Below are 16232 nucleotides of genomic sequence, written 5' to 3'. Positions count from 1 at the left end.
ATTATTTTATTTAGAAAAATGCCGATGTTTTACTACCTATATTAGTCCAGTATTTGTGTTAAATAACATAAAACGTAGTCGGAGGTCGGTGTATGTGGGAACGAGTCTCCATGAAATCACTGCATCGCACTATTTCACACAAAAAACTCAGACTGGACCAGACGTGGCTTTTAAATCGTACGATCCCGACCCGATCTATATGACAAATCGTATAAATGATTTTGACTAGTGCACGATATACAAAGTTAATATATATGAGTGACTATTATTAATGGGAGGTGATTACTTGACTCCATAAATTTGTGTAAGGTTTTGAAACGTATTTTTTCTCTATTTGTTGTTGTATTTTCATAAAAAGTACAATTAAAACTGAATGAAAATGGTATGTATGTGGTGTGGCCCTTTAGGCACCGATGTTAATTATTAGGTTTTTTATGTTTAGTATATTTATAATATATTAAGCAATAATAGAACAAAAAAGGAAAATAATTCATACTTCAGAATCATTTTTAGATAACGAGAATATAATTTGTATGACAATTTTCAACCAGGTTTAAAAAGCGTAATACTAAAAGGTTTGATCACTAAACACTTATCTGCTTAGTTACCGAATGTCGGAATTAACAGTGGCATTTTTAAAAAAATTCAATGAATCATAATTATGTAGGTCTGAACATTTTTTTTTAATATTAGTAATAAGCGTGCGGTTTATACCGCATAATACCGATAAAATAAGGCCGGTCCAGTAGTTTTCAGTGTATAAATACAAAAATATCTTTATAATAATAGTATAGATAACGGAAGAGAAAAATAAGCAAAATCGTAAGCTATAAAACTGTCACAGAACCATTAAATGGATTACTATGGTATCGATGGCCTACGGTCGACAACTCTATATCTCTCTGCCCAAATAAAACAACGCGCCGATAAACGATAATTAAAAGTGTGGGCCTTATCTGTTTTCTCTCAGGTTTTTGTTAACATTTTTTGTTTAAAAATTCCAATCTTCAAATGGTACTAATTGACTGATTTTGTACAGTAAACAAATATTTATTTATTGCAACATTTTTTTTCACTTATCATATTGTCGTCCTTATAAAATTTTAAAAGCAGCTTAGCATACAGTTCTCTCTTTTTAAACTTATCTCGAACAATATTTAAATTACGAACGAAAACCATTCTGTATACTTTGTACCCTGCCAATGACAAAAAATATCACCAAGGAGTTTTGATTACTTTTTTTTTAAGTAGCCAATGCCAAATTACTACTCGTATCTGTAGCGCGCCCGCTTCGCTTTGCAGTATAATTGATACTATATAAGTATATATCGTAGGTAGATTCCCAAGTTAGAGATTATATAAAGTAGTATACTTAAAAGTTGGTATTTAAGCATTTGAATAAAGAACAAAATTCAGCACATTCCTATCTAAAGGTTCTAAATTATTACGCCGGGAGGCGCGCGCGCAAGCCGTGGGGCGTGGTGAAACAAAACTACGGAATTTTTTCGGTATTATAATTAAACATACACGTATTATTTTAAGTGGGTTATAGCAAATATTTTAACTTTAGAATTGTTTTGACCTTTCCAGGTTTTGAATTCTTCGATAACAATTTTAAAATGGCCTTCACCACTTTTGTTTTCTGCGAAAATTTACTTTTTTATATAATTAAGAATGTAAATATAATCTTGAAACGGTTAATTATTGCGTTTTAAAATATACATAATATTAAATGCTATTTCTAAATTCAAAATTATAATTTTACTGTCTTCGACATCGTATTTTCTTTATTTTTTATAATATATGTACCAGTATTTTATATACCTCCTAATCTTTGTTTCTAAATTTAAAATTGAATAAGGAAGAACAGCACTAAGCTGTTTTTAATCTACATGAATTGCACCTTAAATATCCATAAACAACCGATACAAAAGTGAATATTCAAAAGAGGTCATACTTCACACAAGTTTTAAGGAAGTCCATGGATACAAGGACGGTACCCAAGCAATGACAGCTCACTTCGCAGAAGGCGTAGTACGTGCTTGGGTCTCGAGTCTCGACTGTCGCGAATATACACAAAAAACCAAATACCTCGAAACCAATACGTGTCTTGCAGCAACTCCAATGACATAGGTATTTGTATCGGTAATTTAGACTGCGTCAGTAACGTCTTACATAGGTTTTAAAGCTTCTGTCAAGTATTTATATACAACGATACGATGTTTCTGTGACACAACTGCGATAATTCTACTCAGAAAATTGGCTTTAAAAATTCAAATTAAACATTCTTACATTCAAGAACCCGCAAGTTCCTTCGGCAAGATGGCGTCGCAAATGACAATTAACACTTGCATTCGAAAACTATAACATTATACATTATATATGTTACTTTGATCAAAAAGAGTTTCAGACACAATTAAACTCTAAGACAGTATTAATATTATAGACAGATTTAATAACTAACTAACTTTTATGTTACGAATTGCGAATCAATTATTTTTCAATAGTGCACTTGTCTACTAGGAAATCCTTCAATAATACAATTATAAAAAACGATGTCGTTCGCCCCGCGACCATTTTAAGAACAATCGACCTTCTCCCCATTAGGTATAGGGTATGGGCAGAGGACAGAATAAATTCGCCTTATACGCCCGGCTTATAAATTCTAGACGTTTTGTGATATCTGTAGCACATATATATAACTATCTTTAAATTTACCGTACAGTTTGTTGCAAGGAATGAACTTCTTTGGCTATACGATGCTTTCGACCTTTTTTAGCTATGATTCTATATTGTCTTTGTATGTATATAAAAAAGTTCGCTTTCGAAATAAAAAAAACACTTTTCGAAACAATAAGTTTTGAACTATAGTTATTTTGGTTACTAACCAATAGTTACAATCAGGTAAAATATATCTACTTTGAGGTACAATGAAACATTTTTTACAAGAATTCATTTATTCAATTCTGAAACTTTCAGCTCGGTAGCGGTTGTTGATTATGTTCAAATAAAACACTTTGTTTTAAGCTGGGTTTTGTTGTTTAAATCATGAGCTTATAACTAAGATAGCATTAGGAGTTGAGACGCTGGCTTAACAAAAAATTAACTTGACTTGTTAAAGAGTTCGTTAAACTAAGGGACATTATCGGAAACGAGAATGTTAAATTACTATTAAGGGCTCATTTTGGCTTCAAGTATGCTTGCTTACATTTTGTTCACGCTTCTACGTTTTAAATAATACAACAGAACAGAACAAGACCTCCTGGTAGTCTTGCGAACGGATGGCGTAGTTTTGCTCTTTCGCGAATTTTGTAAACGTTTTTGACATTCATAAGCATGCCTTAAGTCGCATCGAAACTGAATAAATTAAGTTTGATTGATTGATTGATTGAAACTTAATCACTAATCCATATAATATTGTTCTCAGTGTGAGGAGGCACTATCATCGGGCGACATGTGTGTCTCCGCAGCCCGGGCTGGACCCTCAGCGAGATGGCATCCCGCCTGCTTCAACTGCACCACTTGCCAGGAGCTGCTGGTAGACCTGGTCTACTTCTGGAAAGACGGCCGACTTTACTGTGGCCGACATCACGCCGAAAATTTGAAGCCGCGGTGCTCCGCTTGTGATGAGGTGAATAATTAATTTCTCATAAAACGCCAAAACGATTTTATATATGTTTAAAGAACTTTATTTCTCATTACAAAAACAGTAATATTTAATTTACATGAGAAACTTAATATTAATATGTATATATTATATACGAGCGAGATACACGTCGCCATTAGCCGTAACAATTTTAGTCAGCTATGTTCATTCTAACATGCATCTTTAATGCCTTTTTGAATTTGTCAAACACTCCAATATTGCGAATTTGAGATGGTAATTGGTTAAATAATTGCACACCCTCATACCTAATAGATTTCTTCAAATAATTTGTACGCGGCTTCGGTAAGATAAGCAAACTCGCTCGACGAGTATTGCGTGTCGTTGTGTGTTTGATTTTATTAAACGACAAGCAACTATGGATAGAGTTATTTAAAATATTAAATAAATTTTAATTAGTGTTAGTACATGTTACTAGTAGTCTTAAGTACTAGACCGCAAACTTTAACTCCAAACAACTTTATACATATAGTTAACCAAGTACACTTATGAACGTCAACAGAAAAGATGTTTAATTTATTATAAATGTTTGTTGTTTTAAACAACAAAAGCCAGATATTAACAAGCTATAAGTTCGCAAGTTAAGGGCGTAGAGCGGGCAAGAACAACTGGCAAGAAACAAATGTTAGAACTGGAGCAAATCGATCAAAATGATTAGCATCATTTAAATAATTGTTATAATTTTTAAAAGCTTTATAATTAATTTTCGTTTAACGAGTTCTTTGAATTTATTCAGTAATAATTCTCTAAATTTCCGAATACAATTTCCATAAAAAATAGTGGGTTATCTTCGCCTGACGTAACACCTGCGTTTTGCAATAACCACGTGCTAACTGGCTCTTAGATCGAGTACCTTTGGCGATGAGGGGTTGAACCCCTAATAGGCTCTTTCCGCTATGTTTGTTTCTGAACGGATATTGGTGATTTTGCGATAAATCAACACTTTTTAAAGTTAGTGTATGTATGTATGTGAGGTCCTAGCGCGTTAAGGCTTTTTAGGGAGTTATCAAAAAGGTTAGTCGACTAGCTGGCAGCTACCTCGCACAAAGAATTAGTCTAGCTATTCAAAGGGGGAACGCTGCCATTATCTTTGGAACTTTGCCTAAAGGAGTCCCTTTTTAATAATATTTTTTAATAATTAAATTTTAAGGTTAGTTATTGGATATATTTTTATGTATTATGTTATTTGTTTTGAATACATCAATGTTTTATTCACAATAGTAGTTGTAATTTATTTAGTACTACTGGAATATGTCGTAATAAAAATAATATATAATAAGCCTTTTATTATACAATAGCTGCCCTCGCGATATTCGCCTTATTATTACTGTTTTACTTAACATTTTGCTATGCCTGAATAAATTACTCGAATTGGTACCAGCCGTCTTCGAGTTTTGCACTTAACAACATATGCGATTTATTTTAATTTACATATATTATTTACATAGACAATACATTTGGGGTTTGTATCAAGGCCGTACATTGCTCACTCAGGTTTCCTCAATCTGCGACTACTAAATTCTCATGTCTTTTTCACATGTGTTTATCCTTTTTCTAGCATATTTTTATATCTGATTATCCTCAATGTAACATGTGTGATGTTTGAAAACATAAATAAATAAAGACAGGTTTACGATGTACGAAATAAATTATAATCTCTATATATTAAAAATTCACACAAGTTACCATACTCCTCCGAAACGGCTCGACAGATTTTTATGAAATTTATTATGCATTTTCAGTCTGAGAATCGGCTACTATCTATCTTTCGAACCCCAACGTGATTAGAGGTTCCAGACCAATAATTTATTATTTACTTTTTGTTTTTTTAATAATGTTTTTTTAATAGAAATAATATACATGGCAAAACGACGTTTGCCGGATCATCTAGTTAGTATATTAGAATATTTACAATTTTCTTATCCAACATACAGACAGACAGTAATAATAAAATGAAATTAACAATAAAAAGAAAATTAAAACAAATTTTAAAAGTTTGGTTCCTGCTGTACTTTTAACGCTGGCAGCATTTCCTCGCTGTATTGCGATATTTATTCGTTGAGCCTGGAAAGCATTAGCTCAGAGGTCACCCGTAGTATCTTCCAGGTGGTAACTTAAGTCTTTAATCAGCGCCTGTTCTCTTGAACCCTACGATTAATGTATATTTGATTGCTTTTATTGAAATAAATGTTTTGATGTATTTAATTTATTAAGTAGGTTAATAACCTAGTCGGTGTGCTTGTAAATCAAGTGTTATCAAATTGCATCTGAAAACCTCGACCCTTAGACGATTAGCGTAAGAGATCAAAATATTATGTATTATATACGTAACTTAATGCACACTTATAAACGTCAAAAATTTGATCTACATTAACATTTACTGCATATACTCAAAACAAGAGCGTAGAATGAGAACTGCTGAGGACTGAAGCTATGTAAGCATCTGCAACTATCATGCTCCGCATCTCGTTAGAGCTGTTAGTATTACAAGAAGAAATAGGAATGGCTATTACAAAAAAATAAATAAAAAAAATGCTTTCTCACAATCACGTCTTGAGCGCTGTCAAACGTCATACAGAATCAATGAAAAAAATCAGCTCTTGAAGCTACATAACACCCATATATATAACAAACAAGCGTAGTTAAAAAAGGTTCTTATAAGCCGCAACAGGCTTTGCCTAGCTTTTCGTTACTAATCTCTTAGACTAACCGTGGTTAAATCGGAAACGTCGCCCCAACGGAAACTGTGGGGGTATTTGGGTCGAAAGGGCTACTTCCATCTAACAATGGCTATGAGGTCAACGATTTGTACACTCGCTTTTCCAACAACAAATTTAAACTTATGAAGCCAAAGCCTAATATTTTCTATGTAAATTAGTCTGCGCCATTTTGAAAAAAAACTTGTATTCTGACATTTGGCGACATGTCACAGTAATTCACCTATATCTATTACGAAATAGACGTTGTTATTATTTCCACAATATTTTTAATATGATATTCAGTTCAATTTTAACTCGTACTTCGCACGTATCGTGTTTAAAGACACTTAAATATAATTAAACCCTAATTAAGCCCTAAATGTTTCGAGAACACACTCAAACATTTGACCGCATTCCGCACATTTTGATTGATAACGATTGTTCCTTTCTATACAAAAAAGGCTGTTCTGTTTCCCGGTTTCTGTATTACGCCAATCGTAATTATAAGAAAAACGACCCTTCAAGCCTTCTCGTAATCTTTGTATATCTGTTTCCTTGATATTTTCGGCCTATTAAGGTGAGTACGCTGCGACTTTTCATATCAGACTTGCTGATATAAAGATAAATAGGTTCGGTTGAGTTTAACGAACCTCATAGGAGTCGCGTACGTAGCCATTATGCTAACATATCGCAAAAAAATCATAGATATTTCTTTGCAAAAATCAGCTGTCAAGATTTTTCTTATCTATTGGTGGTCAACTGTCATTCTAATAAAATCACGCTTGGCCATGCTAAGAAAAAGAAAGAACTCTTTAGTAGACTATACTTTAAACTTAGATTGCAAGGTTATAAAAACAATACCATTATAGGAAGAGTTATACCGTCGAGACGAAAGCAATAATATCGGAAAATGGAAAAACTTTACCAATTACGACTTTGTTATTTCGACGATCCTTATTTCAAAAGAGTTGTTACGTACGTTTCGATATTGAAAAAAAACATCGGTAACGGTCTATGTTTGTCACAGTAGTAGCGAAATAATAATGAGTAATTGTAGTAACTAACAAGCTTTAAATACACAAAAAGACCATAAATATTGTATATATTTTTATATTTTATATAAAGTCAGTGTTGGTCTCTGGCGTACGACTCTCATCACTTTGGACACATTGGACTCATGTACCAATGGACTTTGTTTCTATGTGCGTATTTAACATTCTCGGAAACGGTGAATGAAAACAGTGAGAAAACTTTAGTCCCAAAATGTCGACGGCGCGTGTCAGGCACAGAAGGCTGATCTCCCACTTACACCTATTAGATTGACAATGACCATGAAACAGATACAAAAATCTGATATTTAATTATTTTTTATAGGTATTATAATATTTATTAATTATCAAACTATTTTTCACCATATATCATAGAATTTGTGTAAAACACTGTGACTTCACTAGTACAGAAAGATAGTATAAGTCAACACTGTTAATGCTCCATTAACGATTTAATAAATTATCATTTATTTATTCCACTACATTATTTTACCTTAACAGTTACTACTAATTCGATAGAACGCTAAAATAATACCCACACCAATTATCCTATATAAAAAAAAACATTAAAAAATAAACTTTATCGATTATTACGATTATATCCAGTTGAATCTAAAATCTTTACTTGGACTTGAGTAATCTGTAATGCTAAATGAACGACTGTGAGTGCTTAATCTACATTTCAGATAAACCAAACCGCGAACGAACACCAAGAAATTCGCAAGTCTAATGTATTAAAATGATCTTAACTTCATTAAAACCTAAAACCCTCGCAAGTGGAAAATGTAATTAAACGGAAAATAATTAGGTTTGTAATGAGTTAATTACAAAGAACATGTACGTAATATGTAAGGGAAGATTACCCCTATAGCCTGTCATCGCGTGTCGATTCGCTGATAAGCTGCCGTGTTTTATAATCGTCTACCATGCGAGCTGTCTGTGTGAAACATTTTATTCACAGAGTTGACATTGAGATTTGGGGTGCTACCACTTTCACGCAAGAATTAATTAAAAGATTTATACACTTAGTAGACGCAATTGCTTTGATTTATCATTAAAACACGTTGTTGAAATTTTAGTATGGCTGTTAACCTATCATTTATTTATTTATCAGCTCACATCATACATAATGCTATATTAAGAGTATATGTTACAAGCTCTTTTCTAAAATATAAGACAATAACAGTACTTAAAAATAAATGTAAAAAAATTGTTTTTTTTGTTTATCGATAAGCAAAACTACAGAATTGCTAGCAACACAGCGAATTAGGCATCAGATAGAAAGTGTAGAATTTTTATTATTTATTAGCTCACTATGAGTCATAAAATTGCCTACACTGTCAGTTGCAGTGTCGTACTATGACTTTTTTACGCGAGAAGGACTTTACGCCCTTCGACAGTTTTGTTTCGGAACCCAAATTTAAATTTTAGCTTCAAAATGTCAGACTTACAAACTTCATAATTATTTGTGTATATGCATGGTGAAAGCTTGATTAGGTACTATACAATTATAGCACTACAATAGTTAATGTTTAATAAAAACAAATAAGTAATTTTGAATAAGGCGTAATTGTTTAGTAAAACACAAAGGTATCATTGCAAAATAATTTTATTTTCTCCAAACATAATATTCAAGCTTCTTAACATTTTAAAATATTATTTAACATTATGCATAGGCTTTGACCGTGGCTTTGACAAGGTTATAGTTGGCCGGAAATGCGGGCACACCACTGCAGTCAACTGCATCCGATCGATTTACTTTAGATTACCTGCAGACAACTATCACATGTTTCATAGTTATTTTTTTATTTATACCTTTCCCCCATTTTACCGAAAGCTGAACCACATAACATCGCTCGCTACATCTTCTTTCATGACATTCACCATGCATGCTCGTTAGTCGGGTACTTTTAACTTGTCCCATCTGTCTTCTCTTGTACGTCCTGGATTTGGTCCAGGTATGTACCACATAGCCTACGCAACCTGACTTTACCAAAGTTATGTTAATAAATAAAACTTGAAGATGAAAAATGGGAAATAAATATTATATAAAAGTTTTTGTACAATTTCTAACGCCAAAGCAATCTGATCTTAGAAAAAAACACACACCAGTATTTCGTATCTTGTATGTACATAGACATTCAATTGAAGACTCTAATTAAAATAAATTTACACGCTTCATTTATTATAATTCAAGGCCTTCAAAAAAAAACCTATTTGAAGATGAATAGTTCGGCGTTTATAAGCCTTTTTAACCTCTAGAACCTGTCATGTTTTAATATAGCTTTCTTAGAGCTGATTATATAATTCCATGATTGTCATACATTTCTTTATTCTATGAATAGTTATATCACACGATTATTTGTAAACTGTCGCTAACTACGCCATTACGTCCCGTTATTTATAACAAAAGGTAAAACATAGGTCCTTTGCGTAACCCCTGAGGCATGCCCATGATTATAAGCTGCAACTATTCATGATTCACTGGACATGTGCTATTCTTCACACACTGATATAGATTCCGGATTCTTGAGATTTTTATCGCTTTGTTTAAATTACATCATACATCGAGCGTTCTTCAATGTTATAGTTTATGACTGACCACTGCCTTAATGTGTTTCACAGTTATTTTACTGTTGCGCATTTAAAGGCCAAATGTAGAACTAATTAAGAAGATTTGACATCTTGATATCATTTTTATGATGCGCAACCCGAATTGTATTATATGCATTACATTTTTCTTTCTGTTTAAATTTTAAATATGACATCTCAAATAAAACGTACAAGATCAGCGAAACTTCTAATTAATTTGCGAAGTTTGTTTTCAAATGAGTTGTTGTTTGACATAGTCATTTAGTATGATGATTTGCTATTTTAAAGGAGTACCGAGACTTTTACGCCGGCTTTTTCTCTAGGCCTAGACCCTCTCACCTCTTGACCGATGAGTATGGATGTCTACAGATTCAAATGAAATGGAATAAGTGATACCTGTATCTTATATTCGATAATAAACATATATTTTATTAAACGTTTTATTTTGTTAACAGTTTTAAGTATATTATCTGTACATCACTCACCTGTACGCAAATCTTATCAAAGAGAAAGTTGCTCCATTGCATAGCCATTGCTATACCGCAATGTTGCGCATTTGAGGAATTTCTTATCTGTATTAGGTAACTATTGAAACAATAGAAGCCAGTGAACATTTGATAGCAAGATAACGTAGCTCCCAGGCAGTCTAGAGCTGACCTGACCTAGCTGACTTGCCAACTATTAAATTTATGAAATCAACATGTCTAATGCCTGCCTAAAGTTTGCCCAATATTTTTTTTATAGAAAAGGGGGCAAACGGTCAGGAGGCTCACGTTATGTTAAGTGATACCGCCGCCCATGGACACGCTCAATGCCAGAGGGATCGCGAGTGCGTTACCGGCCTTTTGCGAATTGTCATATGAACTACCTACCTATTGAGAAGTGGTTGCCTAGTACCTATTTTTATATCCATATGGTTAATTAGCACTTGCTGGTTTGGTGAATACGGCCTGACTGTCACAGAAAGTTGATCGCTAATTTACAGATTAAACGGAGCAATACCTAAATTTTACCTCCGTAACGAAAAACGATTAGAAACTTATGTTTTCCTACTACACCCAGTTACCTGGTGCCTATATTTATAAATTAATTAATTAGCACTCGCTGGTGAACACGACCTGATTGTCACAGAAGATTGATCGCTTGTCTTGCAGTTCCTAAACTTATTCCTCATAAGGAATAAAGAGTATAAACGAATACTGTTTATCTTTGCCCAGTACAAATAAAATTTTCAAACCGAATAAAGATATTGACTGTGATATGTTAAATATAACACATTCCAAACAAAATGAAGAACAATTGAACTCGAATTTCAAAGTTAAATCAAGACCTACTGACACTGCATTTCACAATCTTGCAATAGCCAGTTGGTACCGTTTTAAAATATTATTAATAAGAGCACTAATGAACGGCTTGTGGGAACCCAGCACCATTGTTGGCTGTTCCCGCTGCGCTGGCTGATAACGAACACCAATTATACTTGTTTGTCCGGGTTATTAATTAGACACTCTTACTGAAGCGTTGAGGATTTTCATAATGACTTTATCGTAATGGCCTATTCGTACCAAATGTTAATCTAGAAATTTTACAAAATAAACTAAAATGACAAGTCTTTAGATATATTAATCCAGCGTCTTCAGCTGAAATGAAAATACTTTTTGAATTTACCTAAAAAACATATATAATCGAACTATTGATTAGATCATTGTTCACAAAAGCCTGAAGATACTTAAAAGACTTATTTTTATAATAACGATCAGCACTATATATTAATAATAAAAAATATATAGTGATACGAAATAGATACATTTCAAATGTTTAATTATTAACGTTAAATGGAAGGTTAATTAAAAAAGCTTTTTATAATAACATTTTTACTATGTGAAAATTTTATCTCATTTTCAATTAAGGATTGTTTCTAAATCACGCTTTAGTTTACTTTTTATCAAGCAATTAGAGAACGAAGCCGCTTAGTAATCACGACAGGATAAAACCTAAGGTCTTTGAACGAACTCGATGAAAACATAATAGATCGTTAATTTTTACACATCTAATCCAATTATAATAATTTCTACATTATTTTTTGCGTCATATAATGCTTAATTAAGTAAAAATTAAATAGTTTCCATTACATAAATTACCCACAATTAGAACAAGTGTCTATTATTTTAATTATCTAAAGAATTGAAGAAAACCTTTATAATTGACGGGCTAATAGATTTAAGACTTCATATATTTTATAATTTACTGTATATTCAATAATAATCTTTCACAGATAATACTGGCGGATGAGTGCACGGAGGCAGAAGGACGCGCGTGGCACATGAAGCATTTCGCGTGTGCAGAGTGCGCGCGGCAACTCGGCGGACAACGGTATATCATGCGGGAGGCGCGTCCGTACTGCCTGCCCTGCTTTGACAGCTGCTTTGCCGAGTACTGTGACGCTTGTGGTGAGCCTATTGGTGTAGACCAGGGCCAGATGTCGCACGAGGGGCAGCACTGGCACGCTACAGAACGATGTTTCGCCTGCCATACCTGCCGCGCAAGCCTTCTCGGTCGGCCCTTCCTCCCACGGAAAGGCGCAATCTTCTGCTCTATTGCATGTTCCAAAGGTGAGCCACCGACACCATCTGACTCATCAGGACCGGGACCTCGCCCTAATAGAGGGCCGAGACCGAGAAAAGTACCTTCACCGAAGTCACCACCGCGAACACCTCAGAGAGAGCCCTCCCCTCATATAGATGCAGATTCAGAACCAAGTGCGTCATTAGCAACGTCAGAAATGATGCCCGAATCGCCGCCTCCGCACCCACCACCTCCGCCACATGCTTGCCTCAGCCTTGATAGAGCCCTTGCCGACCTAAGATTAGAGCAAACGATGACAGATCACCAAATACAAACAACGCCCATCGAAGAAACAGAAGAAGACTGGAAGCCCCCTCATCCAGTTGAAGCGCAAGCCGTGGTCACTCCAGGACACTCCACTTCAATGCCAGAACTGACTCTAGTAGATGGAAAGAAACGTAAGCCTAGAGGTGGACGGACGGTTCGATTTTGTGGAGACAACGAGGCATTTGAACCAGATGACCCTCCTAGAAGAGAGAAAGTGCGAGATGATGATGCAAGCAGTTATTGCAGCACGTGTTCCTCTTCATCTTCATCATCGGAATCATATACGTTGCCAACGAGACGCGCGTACGGCGGCGTCAGGATCTCTTACGTGCCCAACGACGCAGTCGCCTGCGCGAAACGAGAACGGCAGAGAAAGAACCCGCATCACGATAAAAATTGTATAATTTCGTGATCACAGCCTTAATTCTCTTAGTGACGACAACCTCCGAACGAAAGACTGACTATTAGATTTTGTAGCCATAACGCCATAGTATATTAGATAAAAGTCTTCCTCATAATATATCGCTTTGACATATTGTAGCGCGCATCAATGGTTCCGTTGCACAGTAAAAGGCTTAACCAATGAATAGGCATTATATTGGTAATCCCCCAAATCACACCTTTCTGCTTAAAAGGGTCTATCGTCTATCGTCGACATTAAATATTTCCTATCGCCTCCGGTGGTCGGGTTAAATTATCGCGCTTTTACATATCCATGCTTTCTCATATCGTTTAAAACAGACGTATCTGTAGTAGTTAAGAGTGTAAATTCGATTAAGAAGTACAAACATGTATTTTGTAACGTTTTTTATAAGTATGTTCAAATTTGTATATAGAATTATGATGATTAAATGTAACTTATTAACATATATATGGAAATGGCCTTAATTAGTCCTGAATTACCTCTGTGGCTAGAATTTAGGGTCGCCTTTTGCAAAAGGTTTGAATCTAATAAAATATTTCACAGAAACTAGAAACAAAGCAATAATTGAAGTAATCTCCCCTAAAACGCGGGGATATCACAAGTTGTGTCTGTAATATGAAATGTATATTGATATGTCAAGTTCTGGGTACCTTTGCACATGATTCAATTGTGTTTTATTAAGTTCCCGTTTCAAGTTTTTGCTTAGTATAAAAAAAACGGTTTTACGAGAATACCGCAATTTCCTGTACTCGCTTTAATGAAATTGTTTGATAACTTGCGGACTATTTAAATTTTATAAAACTAGTATTGTATAATTTAAATCTGTATTAATTTTTAGTTGATACTATAAGTGTTGACAATAATAGTCTAAAATAGCTGAGAGCTGATTTTTAGTTGGAATTTTATATCAAAAAATATTATCCCATTTTGTATTTAAAATCTTCGTCAGCTCTTATGCTATTAATAAAAATAAATGCTCACAAACGTATCTTGCCTTGAGTGTCATTGTTAATTAAAGTTTTGTTTAATTGCCATTGCCAAAGTAAGGTTTTATTTTGTATATTGTAAAATAACAAGAAAATTTTGTAAAATTTAAGTTATTTTATAATTAATAAATAAGAGTTTTTTATTAAATTTGTCTTTCATTTTTCAATCAAACAAAAACACACGCATAAATCGTACTACATATATAAAATTAATATTTTTACATCCCTAGGAGGGTTGTCACCTTCTTTTGCAATTAATGTACATACACAAAAAAAATCAAATTAGAGAACTACTTTGTATTTATTTTTCTTCATTATTATATTTAGACATTTATTTTTTATTATTTGCCAATCACTAAAGACTGAAGTGTAGCGTTGGCGAGTAGGGGCAACATCGATTCAGCGCCAATCGATAACTTTCGTTTAACGAAAAAATATTTACGACTAATGAAATCACATGCGAAATAAGGTAGTTTCGTTTTATTGTTCTCAAAAGTACGTAACAATTAGTAAGTGTAATTTATAATAACCTTATTATAAACCACAGGTGGCAACCCTAGAGGCAGTGTGTCATTAATGCTGCTAATAATTTAATTCCCGTTCGTACCATGTTTAAGTTATAAGACAGAAGTCGTATAAAAAATATTATTAGTCTATGCGGAAAGAGAATCGCCGTGTCATTTATGCGAATTTATTTCTTATTCATTCTTAAACAGAAATTAAGCCAACGAGAATAAACATATCTCAAAGTAGACATGGGGAGAAATGGCGTAAATGAATCAGGAATTGTATAAAAACCCTTTGTATCAATCAAAGTTTATAATAATTTACCAAAAATTTAAAGATCTTCCTACTAGAGATTTTACAAATCGACTTTATACACTACTTTTGAAATAAAATATATTATTATATTTATACCTACTTAATATTAATTTGATAATGTAATAATATATTTTATCACTACAAATAATAAAGGAATTGACTTTAATGAAATGAGGACACATTTGCACAAATGTGTCTCAGGATATATAATAAAATTAATAATAATAATAAGCCTTTTAATTTGCTGTTTTACAATAATGGATTGATATAATGGAGTGATTTTACAGTAACCGAAAATATTGATGTTTGTACTTACAAACTAATTATTACTTTTGACTATTGATTGAACCTAAGTAGGTTGGCTTAGATTATGTTAGTAATATAGATATTTGATATATATATATATATATATATGATGAACCCCGGTTTGTTTAAAGGCCTGCTCTAAAGATGCATAGATCATCTTCCCAGCGGTCACTGTTGTGGTCTCAAATCATCATCGGAGGTCAAGACAGAATACGAAATTTCACCCGACGTCACCTTGACGTCCGTCGTACCAATTCTTAAAAGGCCAGCAACGCACTGGTGAGCCCTCGGACAATGTGAGTGTCTATCACTTAACATCAGATTAGCCGCCCGTTACCCCCTGCTACATAAAAAAGAGATAAAATCTTTTTTGATTGTTTATGGTCGGTATTAACGTTGCCTAGACTAGATATTTACATTATATTCTTTTGTAGAACATTTGTGCTGTCACTTGAATCCGTAAGCCAATTGGTGACAATTACTCAGCTCACTCTGTTATTTGTTATCAGTTATCAGTGAAAGTTTTAGAGGTTCGTGTGAATAATAACAGTATTGTGTTGGAAAAGGAAAACATCTTGTGTGATATAAGTTGAACCGTGCGTAAGTTACCATCGGCCTAATATTCTAGAGTATGGAGTTCAGGCGAGATCGGTCCATGGCTTCATACTGCAGTAAGAACCTGACAGTGTTCTGAGGCTAAACAAGGAAATTGTGCCGCAACTCCTATGCCAGTCTATGCCCAGAGCTTCTGTTGGAGTTTTTCTTTTCTTTCGATTTAAAATGGTTAACGTATGAAAA

The 16232-nt window shown here is 33.8% G+C and overlaps 1 protein-coding gene across 4 annotated transcripts in view; it reads left to right on the top strand.

Annotated features, from left to right (window-relative positions):
• LOC110995515 (protein prickle) overlaps positions 1 to 14392 on the top strand; it is a 254268-nt gene extending 239876 nt beyond the window's left edge. For all 4 annotated transcript variants that reach the window (XM_022262718.2, XM_045630652.1, XM_022262717.2 and 1 more), the window contains 2 exons: positions 3428 to 3631; positions 12280 to 14392. In XM_022262718.2, coding sequence (XP_022118410.2) covers positions 3428 to 3631; positions 12280 to 13308 — 1233 coding nt within the window. In that variant the 3' untranslated portion in view covers positions 13309 to 14392. The remainder of the gene's footprint in view (positions 1 to 3427; positions 3632 to 12279) is intronic.
• The last annotated feature ends 1840 nt before the right edge of the window (positions 14393 to 16232 follow it).

This window comes from Pieris rapae, chromosome 13, assembly GCF_905147795.1.
Source record: "Pieris rapae chromosome 13, ilPieRapa1.1, whole genome shotgun sequence".
Lineage (NCBI taxonomy): Eukaryota > Metazoa > Arthropoda > Insecta > Lepidoptera > Pieridae > Pieris > Pieris rapae.
The sequence above is the reverse complement of the archived record's forward strand: the minus strand, read 5'-3'. Positions and strand labels throughout refer to the sequence as shown.